Genomic DNA, 21664 nt, shown 5'->3' with positions numbered 1-21664 from the left:
TTTTGTCTCAAGTCCTCACAAACGTCTTACATGCCCCTAAAGGGGCTCAGGCTGCTGCTTCCTTTTATAGTTGCATTGTTACTTGTCATTGTCCTCCCTCATGGCTTTCTTTAAGAGTGCATTCATAGAGCTCTTTGCATTTTCCTGTTTTATTTTTCCTTTTGTTTTTACCACATTGTTCACATTTTGCTTAATTCTACCCCTTGTTTTCTCCTCTTCTCTTTGTACCTCCCCCCCCCCAGCATTCTTTTGCTGTGACAAACCTGCTGATGCATGCTTAGAGCAGCAGCAGCAGCCACGCTGTGCTCACCATCTGGGACGGGCAGATCCTGCAGCCCCCCGGAGTCACCAGAACCATGCTGAATGAAGCACGCTGGACTACAGCCACCCCATCACCTCCCAGTTGCCCATTTTTCTCCGTGTGTGTTGCTTTTCTGTTGGCCATCCAGCACAGACCCCTTCACTCACTGAGCATTGAGCATGCGGTAATGATAGGGAAGGACCCTGCCTCGCTTCCCTGCCCAGAGCTCAGGTGGAAGTACTTGAAGCTCGCTTACAGGTCTCACGGTGACAGCCCATAACAACACCCAACAGCTGTGGCAGGGAAGAAAGGACTCGGTCGGGGCATTATGTTGTCCTTCCCAACACAAGGACATGGAGCTGCTGCAACGGGTCCAGAGGAGGCCACGAAGATGATCCGAGGACTGGAGCACCTCTGCTATGAAGAGAGGCTGAGAGAGTTGGGGCTGTTCAGCCTGGAGAAGAGAAGGCTCTGGGGAGACCCTCTAGCAGCCTTCCAGTATCTAAAGGGCCTACAGGAAAGCTGGAGAGGGACATATTACAAGGGCGTGTAGTGACAGGACAAGGGGCAATGGCTTTAAACTGAAAGAGCGGAGATTTAGATTAGATATAAGGAAGAAATTTTTCACTCAGAGGGTGGTGAGGCACTGGAACAAGTTGCCCAGAGAAGTTGTAGATGCCCCATCCCTGGAAGCTTTGGGCAACCTGGTGTAGTGGAGGGTGACCCTGCAGGGAGGGTGACCCTATGGCAGGGTGGTTGGAACTGGATGATCTTTGAGGTCCCTTCCAACCCAAACCATTCTATCATTCTATGATTCTATGATTATGTCTTGTCTGACTTCATCCTTGTCTGGATAGGGATCTAGCTCTAGTGGAATATTTTTATGCTTTAAACTAAAATGAGAAAAAGAGCCACAAGTATGAGATTTACTGGGTGTGAAGGCTGAGGCTGACTCAGAGAGAGGATGGAAAACCGGCAACAAATCAGTCAACCATTTTAAATACCCTGTTCTCAATAGCTTCAAAAACTGTGCTTCCTTCTGGTTTTTGTGCATGTCTACTCCTCTAAGTGTTTCAGTTCAGCTGCGAGTCTTCCTCGATCATAAAAAACCCTGGAAACACTGAATAACGCAATGGCAAGAGCAGGATTCGAGGAGCCGGCGTGAGCAGGGAGTTGTGCATATTCAAAGTTCACCTAGTGAGAACCAGCCATCTGGTGAGCACGCACGTCTCTGCTCCTCGATAAGCCGGGGATGAATCTCCTGATGGGAGCCGGCGCTTCGCCTGAGAGCGAGTAGTTACCAGGGTAAAGAGAATTACGTAAGAGCGAGATCTGCACTTACACATCACTAACTAGATGTAATCTCCGCGCTCAGGCTGAGGCGATTCTGCCGCAGCACAAAACCAGCACAAAATAATTCCATATTTGTATTTTTGCTTACCTGAAGCACAATTTTGCTCCGCTGTCCCCCCCAGCTGTTGCACGCAACGTCTACAACCCGGCTGCTGTGGAATGTTTTGACACTTTTCTTTCTAATTACAGCTTTTGGTATCACTCGCTGGGTTATAAGCAGGGTGAATCAGAACAGAAACGTCAGGGAGGGCTGAGGGAAGAAACCTTTCACTAACGGTGAGCATCGGGGCAGAAGAAATCCTAAATTTATAAATTCTCCGCAGAAAAGGAAGGGAACTTCCCAGCCATCTGCGTCGCTGGCTGCCAGCAAGGCTCGCACCTCGGAGGCACAAAGGGTTCCTGCCTCAGGCAGGCTGTGCTCCCGGCTGCTGCTCAGGCGCTGGTGCTGCGGCTCCAGCTGACACGGGGAGGAGGGACCGGGTGGGATTCTGAGCTGGGTTCCACCGATATTTCTGCGAAATTGCACCGCTTGCGTGCACCGTTCAGATTCCATCAAATCTGTGAGTTCTGACAAGGAAATTCACTCTCAGTTCTTTCCTGAGCAGCTCCAGAGCCGAGAACAAGCTTGCTCTTGTTCTAGAGGAACTGGAAGGAGAGGAAGGAGATTGGAGAGACCTAGGATAGCTGAGGAAGGTCGGGAGAAAGCAACAGGTGTTAGAGGAACAGGGATTTATGGTGTTTGAGAAGTGGGGGAAAAAGGAAAGCTGAAAGACACGTGTGCAAATTATATTTTTAGAAAAATTATATTTTTTGAGACCCAACCTGGAATACTGCGTTCAGCTCTGGAATCTCCAACACAAGAAGCACATGGAGCTGCTGGAGCGGGTCCAGAGGAGGCCATGGAGATGATCCGAGGGCTGGAGCACCTCTGCTATGGAGACAGGCTGAGAGAGTTGGGGCTGTTCAGCCTGGAGAAGAGAAGGCTCCGGGGTGATCTTATAGCAGCTTTCCAGTACCTAAAGGGGGCCTACAGGAAAGCTGGAGAGGGACTTTTGACAAGGGTGTGTAGTGACAGGACATGGGGCTTTAAACTGAAAGAGGGGAGATTTAGATTGGATATAAGGAAGAAATTCTCCACTGTGAGGGTGGTGAGGCGCTGGAACAGGTTGCCCAGAGAAGTTGTGGCTGCCCCATCCCTGAAAGTGTTCAAGGCCAGGTTGGATGAGGCTTTGGGCAACCTGGTATAGTGGAAGGTGTCCCTGCCCATGGCAGGGGGGTTGGAACTGGATGATCTTTGAGGTTCCTTCCAACCCGAACCGTTCTGTGATTCTATGATGTGAACGAAGGTGAATGTTTTTGCTATGGGTTTATTCTGAGTCCCAGAGCAGTTCGTGAAGGCGCATAATCTCCAAGCATGAGTGAATCCAGCTCCGCAAAGCGAAGTTCTCAAAATAACATATTAAGCTGTCAAACCAGTATGACTGTTCCAAACTCCTTACTAGAGAGTTAAAATTTATCCTTAAACTGGTAGAATGAAATTAAAATTTGGGGTTGAATATAGGAAATTGGTACTTGCATCCAACTTCTGCTACCTCGTAACAAAAATAGAATTATCTTTCCGGCATTTAAAAAAGAAAAAGATGATCAAATACCAAATCTATTGAGAACTGAGTTATCAAGTCATGTAGATTTTGATCTCTCTCCAAATTAGAAGTCTGAAAGCTATTATTGGATAAAATATACATGTAAATATCAATGTTCTAAACTGCTGAAAGGTCATTCCTATTGTGTTTTACTGTTTAAGTCTAGAACAAATGGCAAACTCCTGTGAGGCAACCCAAAATGCAGAGCATTTGGGGCAGGAGATGCCAGCAGGTTTTTTTAAGACAAAGCCAAAGCCTTAAAAATAATGTTGTCAACATCAAAAACATCCAGCAATTTGGAGGTGGAGCCAAGGATTCACTTTTGAAGCTCACAGCTCTGGTAACTATTTTCAAATTCAATTTTACCACATGCATTTGCTTTCATATACTACACAGATACTTATTTTATTACTTGGAATGTTTCTGTTCTGCAGAACAACTATGCAGAGATGAAAATTACTTGTCCTAGGATTCTTCGAAAATCTTTTTTTCGGTTGGTCATAATTTTTTCTTCCCTATGCAACAAAAGTCTTTGAAATGATACGAGTCTAGCTTCATTAAGCTCTTTTCTGTGTTGTGAAAGTACATTACACGCTCCTGATGTGCCATAGTGCGGTGTGTTTTGTTTAAAATACGTTTCCATGATCATCAAATGGTTTTCTGACAGCTCTAGGAAATATTCTGGAAGAATTTGAAGTTGATGTTTTCCCCAAAATGTTATATTCCTTTTATTTTCATACCTTTTTATGCAGTCTAATGCATGACAATTATTTCTGGAAATTTCCCACTGTTGTACAGTTGTGGCAGTGTTTAGGATTTGCAACAGTACTTGTTCGCGTATATTACAGCTCTTCCATCATACTCCTAGATGCCAAGAACAAGGGATACATTTTCTGCATTATTTCTAAGCACGGAGGTGGCACGATTCCTTAAGATAAGGAATACTTCTTCTACATGACTTATCCAAGTTCATCTGGATCTTATATGTGGGTGTGTGAGAGAAAATACAGTTGTCTCCATCTTTTCCATAGCTAAATATACGTAATTGTTAGTATGTTTCCCGAAACACAGACTGAGGCCCAACTTGTTCAGTGGAGTCAGAAATAGAATTTAGTAAATAACTAGTCTGGGAGAGAGAGAAATCACATTACCCTCCCCCCCTCAACAGTTTTTGATGCTTATAGGGAACTAATTTAATTGCAAATGGAGACAAATTTCTATTTCCATCTCCGTAAGTGATTACGTTTCACTTGTCCTGACTCCAGCTCTAGTTGTTTGTCTGCTGGACAAAGAGATTTTCTCTAGCACAAGGCACCGCTGCTCTGCTTGAGCACCTCGGGTGCTTTTCTTTTATGTGCTTGAGTCCGAAGGGATGGATCCAGCTGGTCAGAAGAGGACGAGTTTCCCAATGCAACACCCAGCCCCAGGCATTAGCTAACAGAATCCCCTCTATCGCCTCGCTGGGAACCGGGAATGAAATCATGGAAATAAAAAAGTGCTGGAGTATCTGAGAAAGCCTGAAACCAAAATTAAGGACTGCGGTGGAAAAAAAAAAAAAAAATGCAGGTATCAAATGATGTAAGACCCATGGGGGAAGTGCCAGGCTGTGGGCAAACAGCTTTTTGTTGTCCGTGAGCCTACACGAGCAGCTTAAGGAACACACAGACTCACAGTTTTTGAGTAGAAAGCTAAAAACCAATTGCGTAGTCAGCACGAGGACTGGACCCAAGAGCTGCCAGGGCAGTTGTTACTGGTCTTTTCCCGCCAGGAGAGGACCGGGCTCTGCACTGCATGACCACCACTTGGCTGAAGAGCCCTTCAGGTGCCCCAGACCGACCCTACGCACTCACCGTGCCCAGTTCGGAACAGCCGGAACAGACACGTGGAGGAAATCCTGATAGTTTTATTTCTTAGCAGCGCTCAGGGAAATATTTTGCTACGGAAGAACCGACGGAATTAATGGGAACCTACCCAGGCCTGGGGGCTGCCCAGCCTGGGCGTGAGACCTTCCATTGCCATTTTCTTTTTATTTACCACACGCAGGAGGCGCTTCCCATCAGGACATTGGAAGGATCAGTTGCCACAGAAGCAGTACCTTCTTCGGCTGCTGTCTGGCCATATGCCTTTGGAAGAGTTTTTTTTGTTTGTTTTTATGAGGGATTATTTCCACAGGAAACTTTTGTCGTGTATTACCTACTATCGCGGGTGTCACGCCAAGCGCACGGTTGTTTCCACTTTTCACGCGGTCTGTGCGTTGCTCCCCTCAGCGAGGGGCGAGGGGCGGCTGGCGGGGCGCTCCCGCGGGGGCCGGGCAGCGCGGGAGGGAAAAGCTGCGGAGAAGCAGCCCGGAACCCCCGGAGGACGCGCCGGAGGGACCCGCGTCGGTGGGATCGCGCCCGCCCGCCCTGAGGCGCCGGGCCGGGAGCGGGCGGGCCCCGCGGGGCGCCGGGCGGGGCGAACCTCGGCACCGCCGAGGGGATGACATCACCCGTTCTAGCCAAAGAGGCGCGCTCCAATTGGCGGAGGGAAAAGCGCAGGCTCCGCCAATGGGTGCCAGGCAGGGCGGCAGGCCGGGCTGACGTGCGGGCTCCCGGCCGTACGGGGGTTTATTTTGCTTTGGGCCGCTCCAGGCGCCGCCATTAGAGGAGCCCGGGGAGCGGGGCGAGAGGCTCCCCCCGCCGCGCCGAGTGGGAGCGCCCGCGGCCGCGGCAGCCCGCCGCCCTGGGAGAGACCATGTCCTGAGCGGGGAGGAGACGCCGCAGCCAGCGGGCCGGGGGGGGGGTGGGGGGGCGGCGCGGGGCGCGGGCGGCTTCCAGCGCCGAGCGTGTGCCCGAGGGACGGCTCGCGGCGGCGGCGGCGGCGAGGTAAAGCCCCTCTCCCTTCCCCGGGCGGCGCTGGGGGTCCGGCGGCGGGGGCGAGCCGAGGCAGCCCGCCGCGATTCCCCGGCCGGTGCCCCGCCGGGATTCGCCCGCCGGCGGAGCGGAGCGGGGCCCGGGGTGGCCCGGCCGAGGGGCGGGATGAAGAGTCGCCTCCTCCGCGGTTCCCCCGTGGCCCCGTGACCGGCTCGGGCCCCGCCGGGGTCACCGTCCCGCGTGGGAGGGGGGCTTGGCGGCGGCCGCTGGCGGGGGTCAGCCCGCTCGGCTGCCGCGGGATGCGGCGTCGATCCCTCCGTCCCGGCAGCGCCGTGCGCGGGGGTCGGAAAGCTGGGTTACGGCACCGGGAGTCTCGGTACAAAGGCAGGAAACTCTGATTTTTCTCTTGTGGCTGCTTCTGCAAACGCTGGGCTGCAGTACCTCGGTCTGCTGGGGTGAGATCATGCCTCTGCTGCCTCCCACTTCTTTCCCCCCCTCCTTGTTTTGCTTTTGGATATGCCTGTTTTCATCTATACGCAGTGGTAGGGTAGGTGACGGGAGCTGCTTGCTTGTGTCCGTGTGTTTTGGATAGCAGAACTTCCATGATAGTGCCTATAGTATGCTATCACGTATTGTCGAGGCTTAGAAATAAAGTACAGTGTGGGAAGTATTTCAAAATCGAGGTTGTTTTTGTGAACTAAAGTTTAAAAAAAATAATTGGAAAAGTTCGGTTAAGGAGTGAGGCAAACCTTGGTAATCCACGCTCCCAGCGCCTCTCGGACTCTGCCTTCAGAGTCCCACACTGCGGCAGCTTCCTGCCAGGATCAGGTAAACTTCTCTGTGGAGGTCAGGAATACATCTGTGAGTCCTTCCTTCGCAGTGAGGAAAGGCATTCCTCCCAGCCCTCAACCCATGCCTGGGCGCTCCGTCCCCATGGCAGTCACCGCTCTCTCAAGAGCGGCGGGTGGGAGAAATGATGGGAGAAAATTCATCTGGGTCTCCTGCGCGGCAGACGCAGCACAGCTGCCGAGAACTTTTCGCTGCCATGGTGACTTTCAGCGATAACAATGATGACAACTTTTTCTAGAATCCTTGGGAGTCGATGTAGCACACAGATGTTGTTTGACAGGCTTTGTGCTGTGCGTGAACAGTCTCTGCTCACTGGGTACCTGCTGTGTCGTAAGTGGTGGAACTGGTGTGTGAGTTTAACACATTGATGCAAAAATTGGAAGGTGAGAGAGATGTCTTCTGTGTAATACCTTCACTTCCTCCGTTCTCTAACACATGCTGTGTCAAAGCTCATTCCAGTGCAAGCAGAACCTTCTAACAGTAGTCAGGAGAGATTTGTTGCACTTAGTTCTGCGTTTCCTTCCGCTCGTCTAGCGTTTTGTCTTTGACTGCAGAAGAGATTTGTGAAGCTCTTTTCTTTACTTTTTTTCCTTTTTTAGTGGTTACTCAGAGAGGGGGAAACAGGTAAGGAGCAGGAGATGTGCTTCGAAGTCTTTTATTTGCCTCCTTCCGAAGGCCGAGTTGAATTGCTGTCTGAACATGCAGTCCAGCATGTCATATGTAAAAGATCACTTTGATTTAAGTCTGTAACAGCATTAAAAGAGAATAATGCTTTCGGATGCATTGCATTTTGTAGCATTTGTGAAACTAATTACGTGGTGTAGTTCTCTTGAAGAAAAAAAGAAATTATTGCCTTTACTTTTCTGGTGCTGCTTAAGTAAGGACAGGTGGATGGGGATGACCGATGAGGCCATAATCGGTTATTGTAGAGTTGTATCCATTAGCGTTTTCTCAGAAGTATAATTAAAAATATTAATTTAATTGGAACACCAAGTGGCATAAAAGCTTCAACGGGATTCATCACAGAAGCATGACTTAAATTGGAGACTAGTTAAAACGCAGAATTGGTCAAGGCAAGGTTTCTAGTCTTACGTAGCCTTGTGTATGGCCATTCTGATTGTACGTCATTCGGTATGTGAATTCCTTGGGGATGGGAAATCCCAGCCATCTTTGGTGTTCTGAGCAAGATGGATCCGTAAATAAGTCAGAAGTGGTAAGTAGAAAATACTTTGCTGATTATATGGGAGTTTATTTTTGATACAGTCAATCAAATAATCAGATGTACTCTCAGACACTTTAGTGTGAGATTTGCTGGCTCCTTCATGTGGTCTTAACTTGGGTGTCGGCGTTTCTCTTTCCAGCTTCTTTCTGCCACATCGGTTTTGCACTGGGTTGAGATTGTGTCAAACTTCAGATCAGTACATTCTTTATTGCGATATACCATCTACTAAGGGCTGCAAAGCATTTAAACTGCCACTGCCAGTTCTGTTAGTAATTTCATTCCCCTTCCTTCCTTCAAAATTTGAAGACTGCATTATTTTGAGCTGCTCGAAATTCAGCGAGTAATCCTCATTTTAACTGCATGATCCGCAGTCTCCTGGTACTAAAATGGAACTAAACTTTAGTTTGTCAGCTGAAAATGGCTGGCTTAGCTGTAACAGAGTTCTTAATTTTTGTGGTTTGTTTTAAGTAGTACTACACATGAAGGGGGAAACGAGGCAAAGTTGAAAAGATAATTTTTTTTCAACACAGCTGATGAAGAACTTACCACTTGTCAAATGGCATAGCTTGGTAAAGTCAGTTAAATAACAGATAATTATAACTTTGTAATGTCAGTTGAATGGAATTTGTTACACCTTAAAAAGAAAGCTTCTATCTTCTAATTAAGATATCAAACATTAGGAATTCAAATGCTTCCCTGGTATTTACTGTTTTTCATAGCACTTCGTGCATAGCTGACATTTCTTTAACTTGCACAGAATCAGATTGATTTTGTGACTGTGTTCATTTTTGCATCATCAGTGGCTGAAGCACAGCTTCTCATAGGTATGCAGTTAATTCTTGGAACTTTCTTGCAATACAAGATTAATAATAGAACGGTTATCTCTTTGGTGTCTAACAGTTAACATACTTTAAAAGAAGAACTGTAGTACTTCAATTCTGAGAACACATTAGTCTACAATAATGTGGATGATTTGTTATTTCCTTCTTTTGTGGCTTGGGCAGGTTTTCAGAAGGTCTGTAGTCAAACTGAAGTTGTATCCATCTAGAATTTTTCAAACCAACTTTATTCCTGGGCTGCTGTCCCATTTACGGAAAAACTCGTTTTGGTGAAGGCTAGAGAGAGGAGAGATGTGGAGAGAGTGGAGCAGGGAATGAGTCCAGTCATGTTTGAAGAAGAAACTGTCTTCGAGAGGGCTGATACGGAGACCTTGGTTCAAGATAGCAGAAGAAATGGTAGATATTTTTTACAAGGAACGTGGAAGGGTAATACATTGGAAAGAGTGGAAATTGCTGGTACGTGCAGAGCATCTTGCCTACAAAGCAGTCAAGTTTGCAGCCCTTTTGCATCTTCGACTCTACAGCAGCTATAATTAAGTTGGCGTTTTTCCATTTGGTTATTTGAATTTATCCTGATATAATCTGTTCTACTTGTTCTTAAAATAAGGATACTATTGAATAATTTATTTTTTTTTTGTATCTAGTAAAGTGGATTTTGTTTTTTTTTTTTTTCTGAGAATAGCTGCTACTTTTGCTTGTGTTCACATGCGTATTTTAAATTACTTCTGAGTACTTCTAAGACAAATGCTAGAGAAGGCATATGATTTACATCTGTCTTTAAGGTTGAGTTCAGAATAGAGCTGAAAATACTTGAAGTAATGACAGCTAGGTACAAAACCAATACCTGGTGTGCAGCCTGTTGTCCAGGGGGTGGGGGAACTGGAGGGATGGACCTGTGTTTATTTTGGTAGGTGTAAATAGGACTGCTTTCTGAAACTGTCACTTGTGAGCAAGGAGGCTGCAGTCTTTTTTTTATTTTTTCTCTTCTCCTTCCTCCCACCATGCCAGAAGCCAATACATGGTGATGTTTTAATTGGGTTATATTTGCCTTTATTGTTGTAAACAAATGTTAAGGTTTAAAAATCCTTTGTGTGATTCTTTGAGTTTGATTTGATTTAGCTTGTGGTCTTGAGTAGCTGTTTTTAATGAAACAGAAAAAGTCCGAGTTACTGGGGAGTTCACAGACATGAAGAAACTTGTAAGTTACATCGGTGTTCCGCTGTCGTGTAGGTATTCAGGAGTGAGCTTTCCTGAACTAAAGAAAATTTTCTGAACCGTGGTTTATGTGACTCTGGAAAGAAAAATAAACTTGAGTGGTCTGTTTTGTTTTCAATAGATTAGAACTGTTACGATCAAGTAATCTTTGAAGTTCAATGCACTTTTGTAGGTCCATTCATTTGAAAACTGTGCGGCTCTTGGTGCGTAGACACTCGATTATCTGGGAAGAAAAATGTCTGTCATAAATTTCATAGATGTGGGTAATTCTAGTGAAAACCAGGAAATTTGCTTTGTGAAGGTGATTGTATGTTTATGGGAGAATCCTGTTTCATGTGGTTGTGATTGTAAAGACTGCAAGTGCATTGTGTAAGCGTTGACTTGTGCTTCTTTCAGGCTAAGGGGCTTGAAAGTATTTCTTCTATCTCCATTGATTTTCTGGGTATCTAAGCAGGGATTCAGTGGAGACAGCTGGCGTGTTTATTAGTTGCTTCTCTCTGAATACTCCCCTGAAACTGCTTCAATCTACAGGTCTGACTCTTAAGTCTTCTGTAGTAGGTATCTTAATGATGGCTGGTTGTCACTTACACCTTCAGTCGGATGGGCCTGTGAGTTTAGGTTTTGGCTCCTTACTGCGTGCTTGTTGAGAAGCTAATTTTTATCTTGCCAAAGACCTGGGATGGTCTGCTGGACTATTTACTTTTTCTTGACCTCCACATTACTGTTTAGCTTGGCAGGGAGAAAAAGAATTGTCACTTCATAGCTTTTAAATGGTTTATTTAAAGAAAGTTGTTCAGTGTTGTCTCTAGCAGATAGTTATTCCCACCCCCCAAAAGCAGATTTACTGTTTTAGAGCTGTTACTCTGAAACTTTCTAGCAGCTCAGAGTACCCTGCAGTGATTAACTTGGAACTCTTAGATATGCGTTACGAGCAAAATACAGATTACTAATCATAAGGTTAAAAAAAAAAGTGATAATAAAAGAAAAAAAAGAAGAAATGGTATCGTGTCTTCTCTAGGAGGAGTTTGAATTTGTTTTCCCTGTGATATTTGATACCAGTTCTTTGCACTGTGTTAAGCAGCAACGTACGCAGTAGTGGTTTTGTGTGTGCTGTGATAATGGCATTTCTGCGTCTCTCTCTTCCCCTCCCTTCTTTTGGTACTTTTCTGTCTAGCCAGTATCTAAAGAAGATCTGGATAAAACAGGTGGATAAAACTAGAACTAGTCTTAAATACAGCCCCGTTGCAAATGCATGTACCAAAGGTGGTCCTGAACTGTATCCCAAAGTGCCTCCTCATCAGTTAGGGCGCAACTACACGATGCTTGATGTTGAGTGTGTAGTTTCCTTGTTTCATTTGAAGGCAGGTGTTTTTTTTCCACCAAATGGTGACTATCTCTGCATGTAGCCATGATCTAATTTATGGACAACCAGTATCGAGGAGGCCCAGAGAACCATTGCCAGAACTGAATGTCGAACGGACAAGTCTTAATATAATGTTCCTTGGTTGTTGGACAGGTTTAAGTGTTCCTAAGTTTTGATGTCTGACTCCACAGTGTGTCTTTATTCAGAGCGTGACATCTGGTTTTCCTCATCTCGTGTGAGGATGGCTGAGATCTAAACAAAAACGAGCCTCGTGTTCTAGGCATTTAGTCTAAACACAGATAAACTGTGTTTTTTGTTTGACTTCACTTTTTATAAAGAATCCTCTTGTTCAACTTTTGTACTTTGTCCAATGCAAATGTCTTAAAAATGAAATTTGAACAGTTCTATTGTGTTTTATTCCGTATAGTTGTTACTGTATTGTACATCTTGTCTTGAGTCAGTATTCATCTGTTGCTGACTGTTCATGAGGATCAGATTCATTAAATGTTGCTGGCTGTATTGATGTGAATATTCTCTCATAGCTCATTATTTTGAGTCACTTTGCTTGGTTTTTGATTAGTATTGTGTGGGAGATGCTGTGTATTATGTAACTGCTGATCTGCTTACTCTCATTTTCTCAAATGGTATTGGTTTCTAAGTAAGCAGTCGTATTTAGTCCATCCTAATGTGTAGTAGCATCTCATCTAAATAGTTGTTGACTTTTAATTGAGTTTAAAACAAAACAAAAAAACCCTGGAAAACGAAACTCTCCTGAAATAAGGAAGAGGACTGAACTGCAAGCTGCTGCTACTGTTTTTTTAATAGGTTGTTTTCAGCAGTTACGGTTTTCCTAGCTTTTAGTCACAAATTTAATAGAGCTATATATAGTTTAACCCATTTGAGATGAGTAACGAATAAAATGCAAACCAGAATTTTGCAAGTTACACAGCAAAGTTAGGAGTGCAAAAATGCTTCACAGGATAAACATCAAAATAGAAAAAGACACCAGAAAGAGTGAATGTTTAGTGTTGTCAAATACCTGTTAATTCTGTGATGAGTTTTCAGCTTTTGCAGAAAACTTGGTTTACAGTTAGGTCTGCATCCTAACCTACAGTTCATTGTCAATTCTTGTATTTGTGTTTCAGATGTCTCCTAAAATCTGTAACCTCCTGAATGTTTGACTTCCTGCTGCATAGAACACTTGCAAAATTAGGCATCCTCTTGCATTAAACCTGCATATAAATTCTCTTGCTTATGAGAAGTCAGGCTTTAAGGTTTATTTGAAATGATAGCAGTTGGATTGGAAGTGTGACTAGAATATTGAAAAGAAAGCTGAAGCAAAATCAGTGTAATTTTTCTGAATACCATAAATACCTAATAAAATAGACTTAAGATGCTTTGAAAGGAGATATCAATGCATAAATCAAAAGGAAAGCAATTTTTTTTTATTGTATGTAAATGAAGCCTGTCAGAATTCACCCAATGAACAGACTTCTAAAGGTTTTCAAAAGTTGCTACTTACTTTCTTAGAATTGTTCTTGGTTTAGAGAACTGCATTTCTTGCAGCATGTTTCTTTGTAAAAGATTGAGTTCTGGATTTTAATCAACTACCCACTTAGTAGATTAAAAGTTCTTCATAGTGAAGGAGGTCATACCTCAAAAACTATGGTACAGAGTAGCAGTTGACAGCCTCGGCTATCAAAATGAAAGAAAAATGTTAGAACTCGTTCAGCATACTAGATTGTAAGTAGTTACTCAGTTATAACTACACTATTTTCAATTTTTCTTTTCTCACGCACCATTATTGTTGTAGTTTGTGTTGTGATTTCCGTAGCAATAATTTGGTCTTTAACAGAACCGAGATTTGTGCCAGTCTGAACTCGATGATGCCTCTTGTGAGACAGCAGCGTTCTTCCTGTTATCCCTGTTACTGGGAGCAAAGTACCATCTCTGCTCCTCAGAGGAGCAAAGGTGATCCTTGCGTGTTTTAGAGCAGTGCTCTCACTGGGATGAGGTTGGGAACGATAATGGAGTTTGACAAAAGCCTCTGTCTTCCAGCACGGTTCTTGCTTTACATCTGTATTTTATAAGAAAGCAGTTTCTGCGTTCTGTAACAATGGCTGCAGTCTGAGACCAGTTCCTGCTGCAAAAAGCCAGCTGGTGTTCTTTACAGAAATAAAAATTTTGTAAGTAAAAACTCCACCTCATAGAACAGTTGGCAGAAAACAATTTCAATGCTCTTTTCCTGAGGTGACAGAGTATTTTCTCCTTTTTGCTTATCTGTTTGGGACAGTATCCTTTCATTTTTAAAGAACTGTCCTAACAACCAAAGCAAACTATGCTTGCTTGTTAAATTCCTTGCTCCAGAAAATGCTTCTGCATTTGTAACTTTGCAGTAATCTTTCAATTTTTTATTATAATGCATAGTTACTACCCTTACTGCAAAGCTTCCAGGTTCACTGCTGATCTGATTTGGTTGTGCCGTTGACAAGGTCAACGCTCTTATTTTATTTTTTTTTTAAACTAATTTGCAGAGACGACAATGGAACTTGTTGTTAGTTCCCTTCAAACTGTAGAAGCCTGGGTTCAAGTTTAATGCTTTTGATATACTGGTCTGTTGAGGCTTATGCTGAATTCTTGAGAAAGCAGTCATGGAAGAGTAGCGAATAGTTGAAGGTGGAGTAAGTTTTGTAAGTTAAGAGAAGAAAGGATCCGTAAAATCCTACCTTAGAAAATTAGACAAGGGAAATTTCATGTGAAAATCAATTCTTAATACTGGGCAATGAATTTCAAATAGGTTATTTAAAAATTAAGTTTTTTCTTGAAGCGTATTGACAGTGTGATACTTCCCAGGGATTCTTGGACCCAGATACCAAAAGTGAATTTGAGCCAGTTAAATTGCAGTGTCTTTTATGTAAGAAATCATTGAGGAGGTTTTCAGAGAGTTTACGAGTTTGAAAGAAACACATCAGCCTTTTTGATGTAAGCTTGTGTGCAGCTCTGTTACCTTCTAGACCTTCCTACAGGCTGTATTTAAAAATTGGCAAAATTTTTGTTTGAGTCTCTTGATGCAGCTTATATGAGCTTTAAAAAGGCAGCGTGGTTAGAGTCAGCAACAGAGTGGCGGTGTGTATAAATGTTTTTGTTTGGAAACAGTGAGGTGGAACTATTGCCTTCTTTCCTACTGTGAACAGTTGACTCGAATTCATCTTCTGTGTATTTAAAAAAATGGTCTGCAGTTTACAGAACAAAACCAGCTACAACTATCTGAATTTAAACTAGTGCGTGCTTTATCGTAACCATTTAAGGTGATAATCCAGATGTGTGATGTTAACAGGTTTTCCTTTTACAGCTTTAATTAGAAAGCTTGTTTGTGTATAAATGAAATTCAGTTTTCCAAGAACTTCAGTCTTCTAACAAGTATGCAAATTTTTTATGAGTAATTGGAAGAGAACTTGAGGTAGTGACGTACAAGGGGGAACACTTCTGAAAACGTGACAAATTATGCAGGGTTAATCACAGGCAATTTTTCTTAAAAAGCTGTTTGTCCGTTGTGTGTATCCATACACTTCACAGCAACATTATCCAGCTGTTAGTGAGCAATTCCAGCTGTCAGACTGAGACTCTTTCTTGGTAGATGTACATTTAAATACACCGTGTTTCATAATACATAAAGAATAGAGTCAGTGAAAGTGCTGCTGTTTGATCCTTTGCTTTGACTCTCGGTCCTGTTCCTCTCCGCTCCTTTTTGTGGTTGAATATGTGAAAGGTGTTACTTCTGCACTCATAAACTGTTGGGTTAATAGTTACTATAGTAATATAATAATATAATTATTATTATAATTAATTGTATGCATTTGGTTATAGAGACCTCTCTTTTCTTTCAGAACAAGGTGTTTCTGCTAGTTTTGTTCCTCCGCAAAGTTGCTTCAGTGTTTTAAATTAAAAATAGATAAAGCAGCCTGCCTTTCTTTTTGGGAGCAGCTGAAGAGAGGCAGCTATGTTGAGGGGAAGGAGAGTGGAGCTCTTTTCCCTGGCAGGTCTTGCTGAAGCCTTAAGTTGATATCTAAACTCCCTTTTCCCTGGAAATACAGAAGCAGTTAGCTTCCTTCGAAAAATCTGTATGTGCGAGCAAAATGAGTTAAGGTGGGAACACTGATTTGATCAGTATAATTACATAAGGTCTCTGCCAGCACAGATGTGCTTCTGACATAACCATCTCGGCAAAAAATCCGTAGTGTAGACAGGGCTAAATCAGCATCTGTCCTGTTTATGGGGAAGGGCTTGATGGTTTAATGAAATGGAGCTCCATATTGTTCCTTGTTTGAGCCAAAGGAAAAATAACTTCTGGACTCAGCGAATAATTAAATTGAGAGGAGTATAACATATCCTGTAATAAAAATGTTATTTGAGGACTTCGTTGTTTCTTTCCAGTTCCTGTGTGCTGTTTTTGTATTTTCCCATGTACCTAAGAGGAAGAATATTCTTAAAAGTTGAATCAAAGCAAAGGAAAAATCTGTGACTGTTTTAAGTGACCTTTTCCAACTGACTATGTTTAGTAAAAAGGTAGTCTGGTAATGTTTAGATTTTTCTTTATTACTTGATTTATCAGAATTTAACATATTCTCCTCTTTAATGTACTGAATTAGTCTACCAGTCTGTCCAGAAGGTATTTAGCACGCTGCATAAACTGATCGATTGGAACTTGCTTGGAGTTTTGTGGGTTTTAATGTCTTGTCTGCTCATGCTTTTTGGACATTAAGGCATGCACCTGCACCTTGCAGTCACTGTTGAGCTATTTCTCTGCAAGAGGAGGTACTACATGATTCAACTTCTCCTTTGTGAAGAATCTAAAATAGCAAGTTAACTTAAGACAGAGTGGCAAAGAAGTAATTCTGAAAAAATGTAACAAGCTTCAAACTGCTCAGGGGCTGGATAATGATCCTGTACCACCAGTAAATGAGCTGGTTCTGGTGTCCTTGAGGTAGGATACAGCTGGGGGGTCAGACCAAGACCTAGAAGTAGAAAAAACCTCCATATGTTAAAGTGCTAAATTTCCTTATCTAGCTGTGCCATAGTGGGTGTTGGCAGAGCTATCAAAGAAGAGAAATTGCATTGCTCCATGGAGCCTTTTTATATTCTTTACTTCATAATAACCTGAGGCCTCGTGTTCGGAGGTAGTGAGCTCATATCTCAGAGGCTTTCGAAGCTGCAGACACTCAGCCTCTCTAAGAATTGCTTCTGAAAGCATCGAGCTTTTTAAGGGACGCAGAGAATAATTGCAGCTAAAAACCTATTCTCATGACACATAGGAAAGCTTTTCTGTAACACGGTGTGTACTTGGCTATTTAGTTTCATAAATAGTATCTCAGTATTTGTTCAGATCTGTTTTTTGCAATCAGCTGCTTTTTAGCTTGAGCAGCAGTCTCCTTTCCCAGTCTTAATGTTAGAAAAACAGATGATGCTTTGTTTTCTTGCCCCATCCCAAACGTGGGTTGGGATTTGCAATGGCAGCTGCTGGGTTTCAAGCTTTACGAAGTAGGGCAGGTAAGAGACCATGTGTGGTTACAGATCCCTCTCGTGCTTCATCACACATGGTATGCTGGTCATCCTCCATAGGACAAGTGAAGCTGCTCTTGGCGGTTCTGTTGGCAGATGCAGGGACGGTGCGCTGCATCCTCCTCTCCTCTGCAAACCATGTTCGGCTGTCTGAAGTTCCTAACTGGAACACATTAATATCTCAGAAAACTCTCTACTGTTTATAGAGAGAATAAGCTTATTAAGAAATGTTGACATCATTAAAAAACTTGTTTTGGTAATTAAGGGGGGAAAAAAAGCCTTGACCAAATGGAACAGATAAATCTAGTGTACAGCGTACTCATCTAGGAAGTGTTTTGGCCAAACTTTATTTTGTTTATGGAGTAGAGAAACTTTTTTTCCTCCAAGTTTTTGAAAAGTCATCTTTACAAAGTCACCTTTGGTAAAACCAAGTTGAGTTTGTGTTCTTGTGCAGATGTATGTAGTTTCAGTTATTTTATTACAGACATGGGGACCCTAGTATCATCTCACTCCTTTTTTTTCCAGTTATGCATGGGCATGGACGTTATGAGGAGCGGTGGAGGGGAAGCAGTAGGAAGTCTAATTGCCTTCTCAGCACATTCCTTAGTCTGACACAGTTTTATAACGTACAGGTGGGAGTGAAGTGCTCTGCAGGCTGTTCAAACAAGTCACATTAGAACCTGAGCTTTATGAGAAAACTGTGTGTTCCTGATTGCTCTCCTGCTTTCACGCAGCATAAATACGGATCGCTGCTGGAAAGGATAGTCCTGCCTTCTCCTCTGGCCTGGCCATGCGATAGCCCTTCATTCATGCAGCCACCTGATCTGGTGAATAGATCAGAGTCAAGCTGTTGGAAAAAAAACTATGCTGCCTGCTGGAATCTGCAGAAGGGAGATAGTAGCAAAAAGGGGGATGAATTTAATGGATGTTTAGCTGTGCCTTGGTAGAGCAAGGTGTGCATGAAGGTATTTCAGTGAAGAATGTACTACTCGTAAAACATTTCCTAATCAGAGAACAGGTATAAACTAATCTTTTGTTTGATGTGTCTAGTTTTGAATTTAATCCTGTTGTGTAACTTCTCGTTGGAGTTTTTGTTTGCTAGACTCTGGGTGTTTTTGTTAGCCAAGAGAGGTACAATACCATGAATGAGAATTGTCTGTCAATTGGTATGACAAATTTGTATTTCAAACAGTTTCACGTGCTTAAAAATAGCACATAATTGAGTCTTATATGTTGGATAACTATTCTGTGGTAAGGGAGGAAATAGACTGCATACATTTTTCTGTTTGTCCTTTATCTACCTGCCTCACCCTTTCCCTCTATTATGCCCTCTACACAAAGCTTTTTTTTTTCTCCTTCCCCATCCCAAGTTTCAGATCGCAGAAAGAGTGTTTATAGGTGTTTCGATGTGAATTTGATGTTGCTTGTATCTAGTTCTTTTACTTCAGCAGATTGATCACTTGTGTGTCAACTGATTCTTTACTCGTTTATTTTAACCAGTCTGTCTCAGCGGGTCATGACTGAGTTTAAACAAGTAAATTGGGATCAGAATAGGTGTGGCATTTAATAATTAACTTTCTGGTTACTCAGGTCCAGTAGGAAACCTATAATGAGTCTGTTTTCATTTTGTTTACAGGAATAGTTACCTGCTTAGTCTCATCCTTTGTATTTGGCAGTCTGAGGAAGAGATCTGAGCCAGCATGAAGACAGAATCCCCACTTCATTAGAGAAAAAGTGAGTTGGAATTGGACTGAAATCTGGATTTGTCTAATGAAAGTACTATGTTAGCTTGTCAACGCACATAGCTTGTGCTTGCTTTCAAGTGGTATTGTAACTTCTAACACGAGCGTTATGGGTGATGTCGAATCAAGGCCTCGTCTTGGTTAAGCACATGCATAAAATTTTCAAATGTATGCATTTTATCTGAACTCCTACACCCTACTTTTCTGAAAGAACTGCTTACTCATCGTATAACTGCCCACCTGATACACTCTTTCCTTCCAGATCCTGTGAGGTCTTGCAATAGACCTCACAGGATGTAGACTTCACGTTCCTTTTCTTGTACTGCTGTATTCATATTGAGTTTTATTTTAATAATTTATACTTATGATATGTTTCTGTAGCTGTACTGGTCTCTTCTCCAGTATTCTCAGTGCTTGGTGTGTATCTGTTTTCTGAATTTGTTTTGGAATCCTTTGTTCAAATTTAAGAAATACTGGAAATGCAGAACTGCGTTTTCTTTTCATTTCTGCACTAGGAAATCCTGAATTCTGCATTTAAAATGCAGCTAGCTCAAGTTTTTTGCTTTTCACAGTGTGTTTTCTCCTCCTTAATGTTCTAGTAGTATCAAGAAAAAAAGGTTGCCTGTTTGCCCAGCCTGATTTTTTTTTTTATTTTTTTGTATTTGATGCAGTACATATCAGCTGGGTTAAATCTCATTACTTTTTCTTTTTTTTAAGCAGAGCTCCTATGCAAGTATTGTGTACTAATGATGTATTCTGATTACTTAGCTTTCTGCCTGACGCAGTTCATTTCAAGAAGTGCACGATGACAGAGCGTGGAATTAAATGGGCTTGTGAGTATTGTACATACGAAAATTGGCCGTCTGCAATCAAATGTACCATGTGTCGTGCTCAGAGACCTAGTGGAACAATTATCACAGAAGATCCATTTAAAAGTGGTTCAAGTGATATTGGTAGAGACTGGGATCCTACGAGCACTGAAGGAGGGAGTAGTCCTTTGATATGTCCAGATTCTAGTGCAAGACCAAGGGTTAAATCATCTTACAGTATGGAAAGTGCAAATAAATGGTCGTGCCACATGTGCACGTACTTGAACTGGCCAAGAGCGATAAGGTGTACGCAGTGCTTGTCTCAACGTAGGACCAGGAGTCCCACGGAGTCTCCTCAGTCTTCAGGTTCTGGTTCAAGACCGGTCCCTTTTTCTGTCGATCCGTGTGAGGAGTATAACGACAGGAATAAACTAAACACAAGGGCTCAGCACTGGACTTGTTCTGTTTGTACATACGAAAACTGGGCGAAGGCCAGGAAATGTGTTGTATGTGATCATCCCAGACCTAACAACATAGAAGCAATAGAACTGGCAGACACAGAAGAGGCTTCTTCAATCATAAATGAGCAAGACAGAGCTCGATGGAGGGGAAGCTGCAGTAGTGGTAATAGCCAAAGAAGATCTCCACCTACAACCAAACGTGAATCTGATGTGAAAATGGACTTCCAAAGAATTGAACTGGCTGGAGCTGTTGGCAGCAAGGAAGAGCTTGAAGTTGACTTCAAAAAACTAAAGCAAATAAAAAATAGAATGAAAAAGACTGACTGGCTGTTTCTAAATGCTTGTGTTGGTAAGTTGCTGCAACCTTTATACTGTTATGCCTGTGGTTGGGTATTTTGGGAGAACGCATATTAAGACATAAACTTGCTGTTTGATTTTGAAACAGCTTTTTTTAATCTCTGTATTTTAAAAAGTAAAACAAATACAGAAGTTGAAATAGCACCTGCTAAGAGAGAGTGCGGCATTCATCTGTAATCTGGACAGGGTTAGACATGTTCCTCAACTACGCTTGGACTTTTTAACTTTTGGTAGAAATGAATATCCTTGTAACCAAATCCTGTTGCTCTGTGTAGTTGTTGAAAGGTGGAAAAATTACAAAACCAATCTACAGAACAATGCGGTGCATATAGTGCTGTAAAAAATGCCATTACTGGGTAATTAAAATTACTCTTCTTTTTTGCTATGGCGAGATATGCTAGTAGAATCAGCAGCTGCAGCTTGGGAGTATTTGTAAACAGTGTAGGGCTTGCAACAGTACAAGATGCTCTGTCAGATGTTAAAAATAACACCAAAATATGTAGCTCCAAGAAACTGCATGTGTAATACTGACCTTGAAAGTAATAATGTTGTATTAATACAGATACTGTGCTGTAAATGTTTACAGGCTTTCTGAAAGTATTTTTGTAGTCAACTGCTTCAAAAAATTCAAATACCAATTTTGTTTTGTATTTTAGTGCTTTCCTAAGGAAATTCTGGATAATTCCCCCAATGCTGTTAAAGAACAGAGACATGTGAGAGCAGGGTTTTCTTCAGTTATTGACCTTGTGAGTTAACTTTTGTGCTGTAACTTCCCAGAAGCAGATATCTTATGCGCTAGCATACAAGCAGGTTAAACACTTGAAATAACACGACTATTTTTAGAGTAAAACACTTCATTTGAAACTCTAGCGCTACTAGTATGTCTCATTCTGTTCCATAACATTTCGTGAAGTCACTTCATGGTTGTTATAATCGAAACGTTGATTTGTGGAGCTGCTTTATTTAATATATTTGATCAGGTGTAAATGTTGTTATAGGTATCACGGGTTTGGTTTCTCTGAGCTAATAAATATTCCAGTTTATTTTTGTGTTACGTGAATAGTTGGACAAACATATTTCCTTTTGAAAATAGTTAGAT

General features: G+C 42.5%; 1 protein-coding gene across 1 annotated transcript in view; it reads left to right on the top strand.

Moving 5' to 3' along the window:
- The first annotated feature begins 18813 nt into the window (after positions 1 to 18813).
- Positions 18814 to 21664, top strand: part of ZRANB1 (zinc finger RANBP2-type containing 1) — a 35574-nt gene continuing 32723 nt past the window's right edge. The window contains exons 1-2 of the mRNA XM_009980078.2: positions 18814 to 18930; positions 19707 to 20557. Coding sequence (XP_009978380.2) covers positions 19744 to 20557 — 814 coding nt within the window. The 5' untranslated portion in view covers positions 18814 to 18930; positions 19707 to 19743. The remainder of the gene's footprint in view (positions 18931 to 19706; positions 20558 to 21664) is intronic.

The sequence above is a fragment of the Tauraco erythrolophus genome, chromosome 9 (genome assembly GCF_009769465.1).
Source record: "Tauraco erythrolophus isolate bTauEry1 chromosome 9, bTauEry1.pri, whole genome shotgun sequence".
Lineage (NCBI taxonomy): Eukaryota > Metazoa > Chordata > Aves > Musophagiformes > Musophagidae > Tauraco > Tauraco erythrolophus.
Note: the sequence above shows the minus strand (reverse complement) of the source record. Positions and strands in the feature narration are given on the sequence as shown.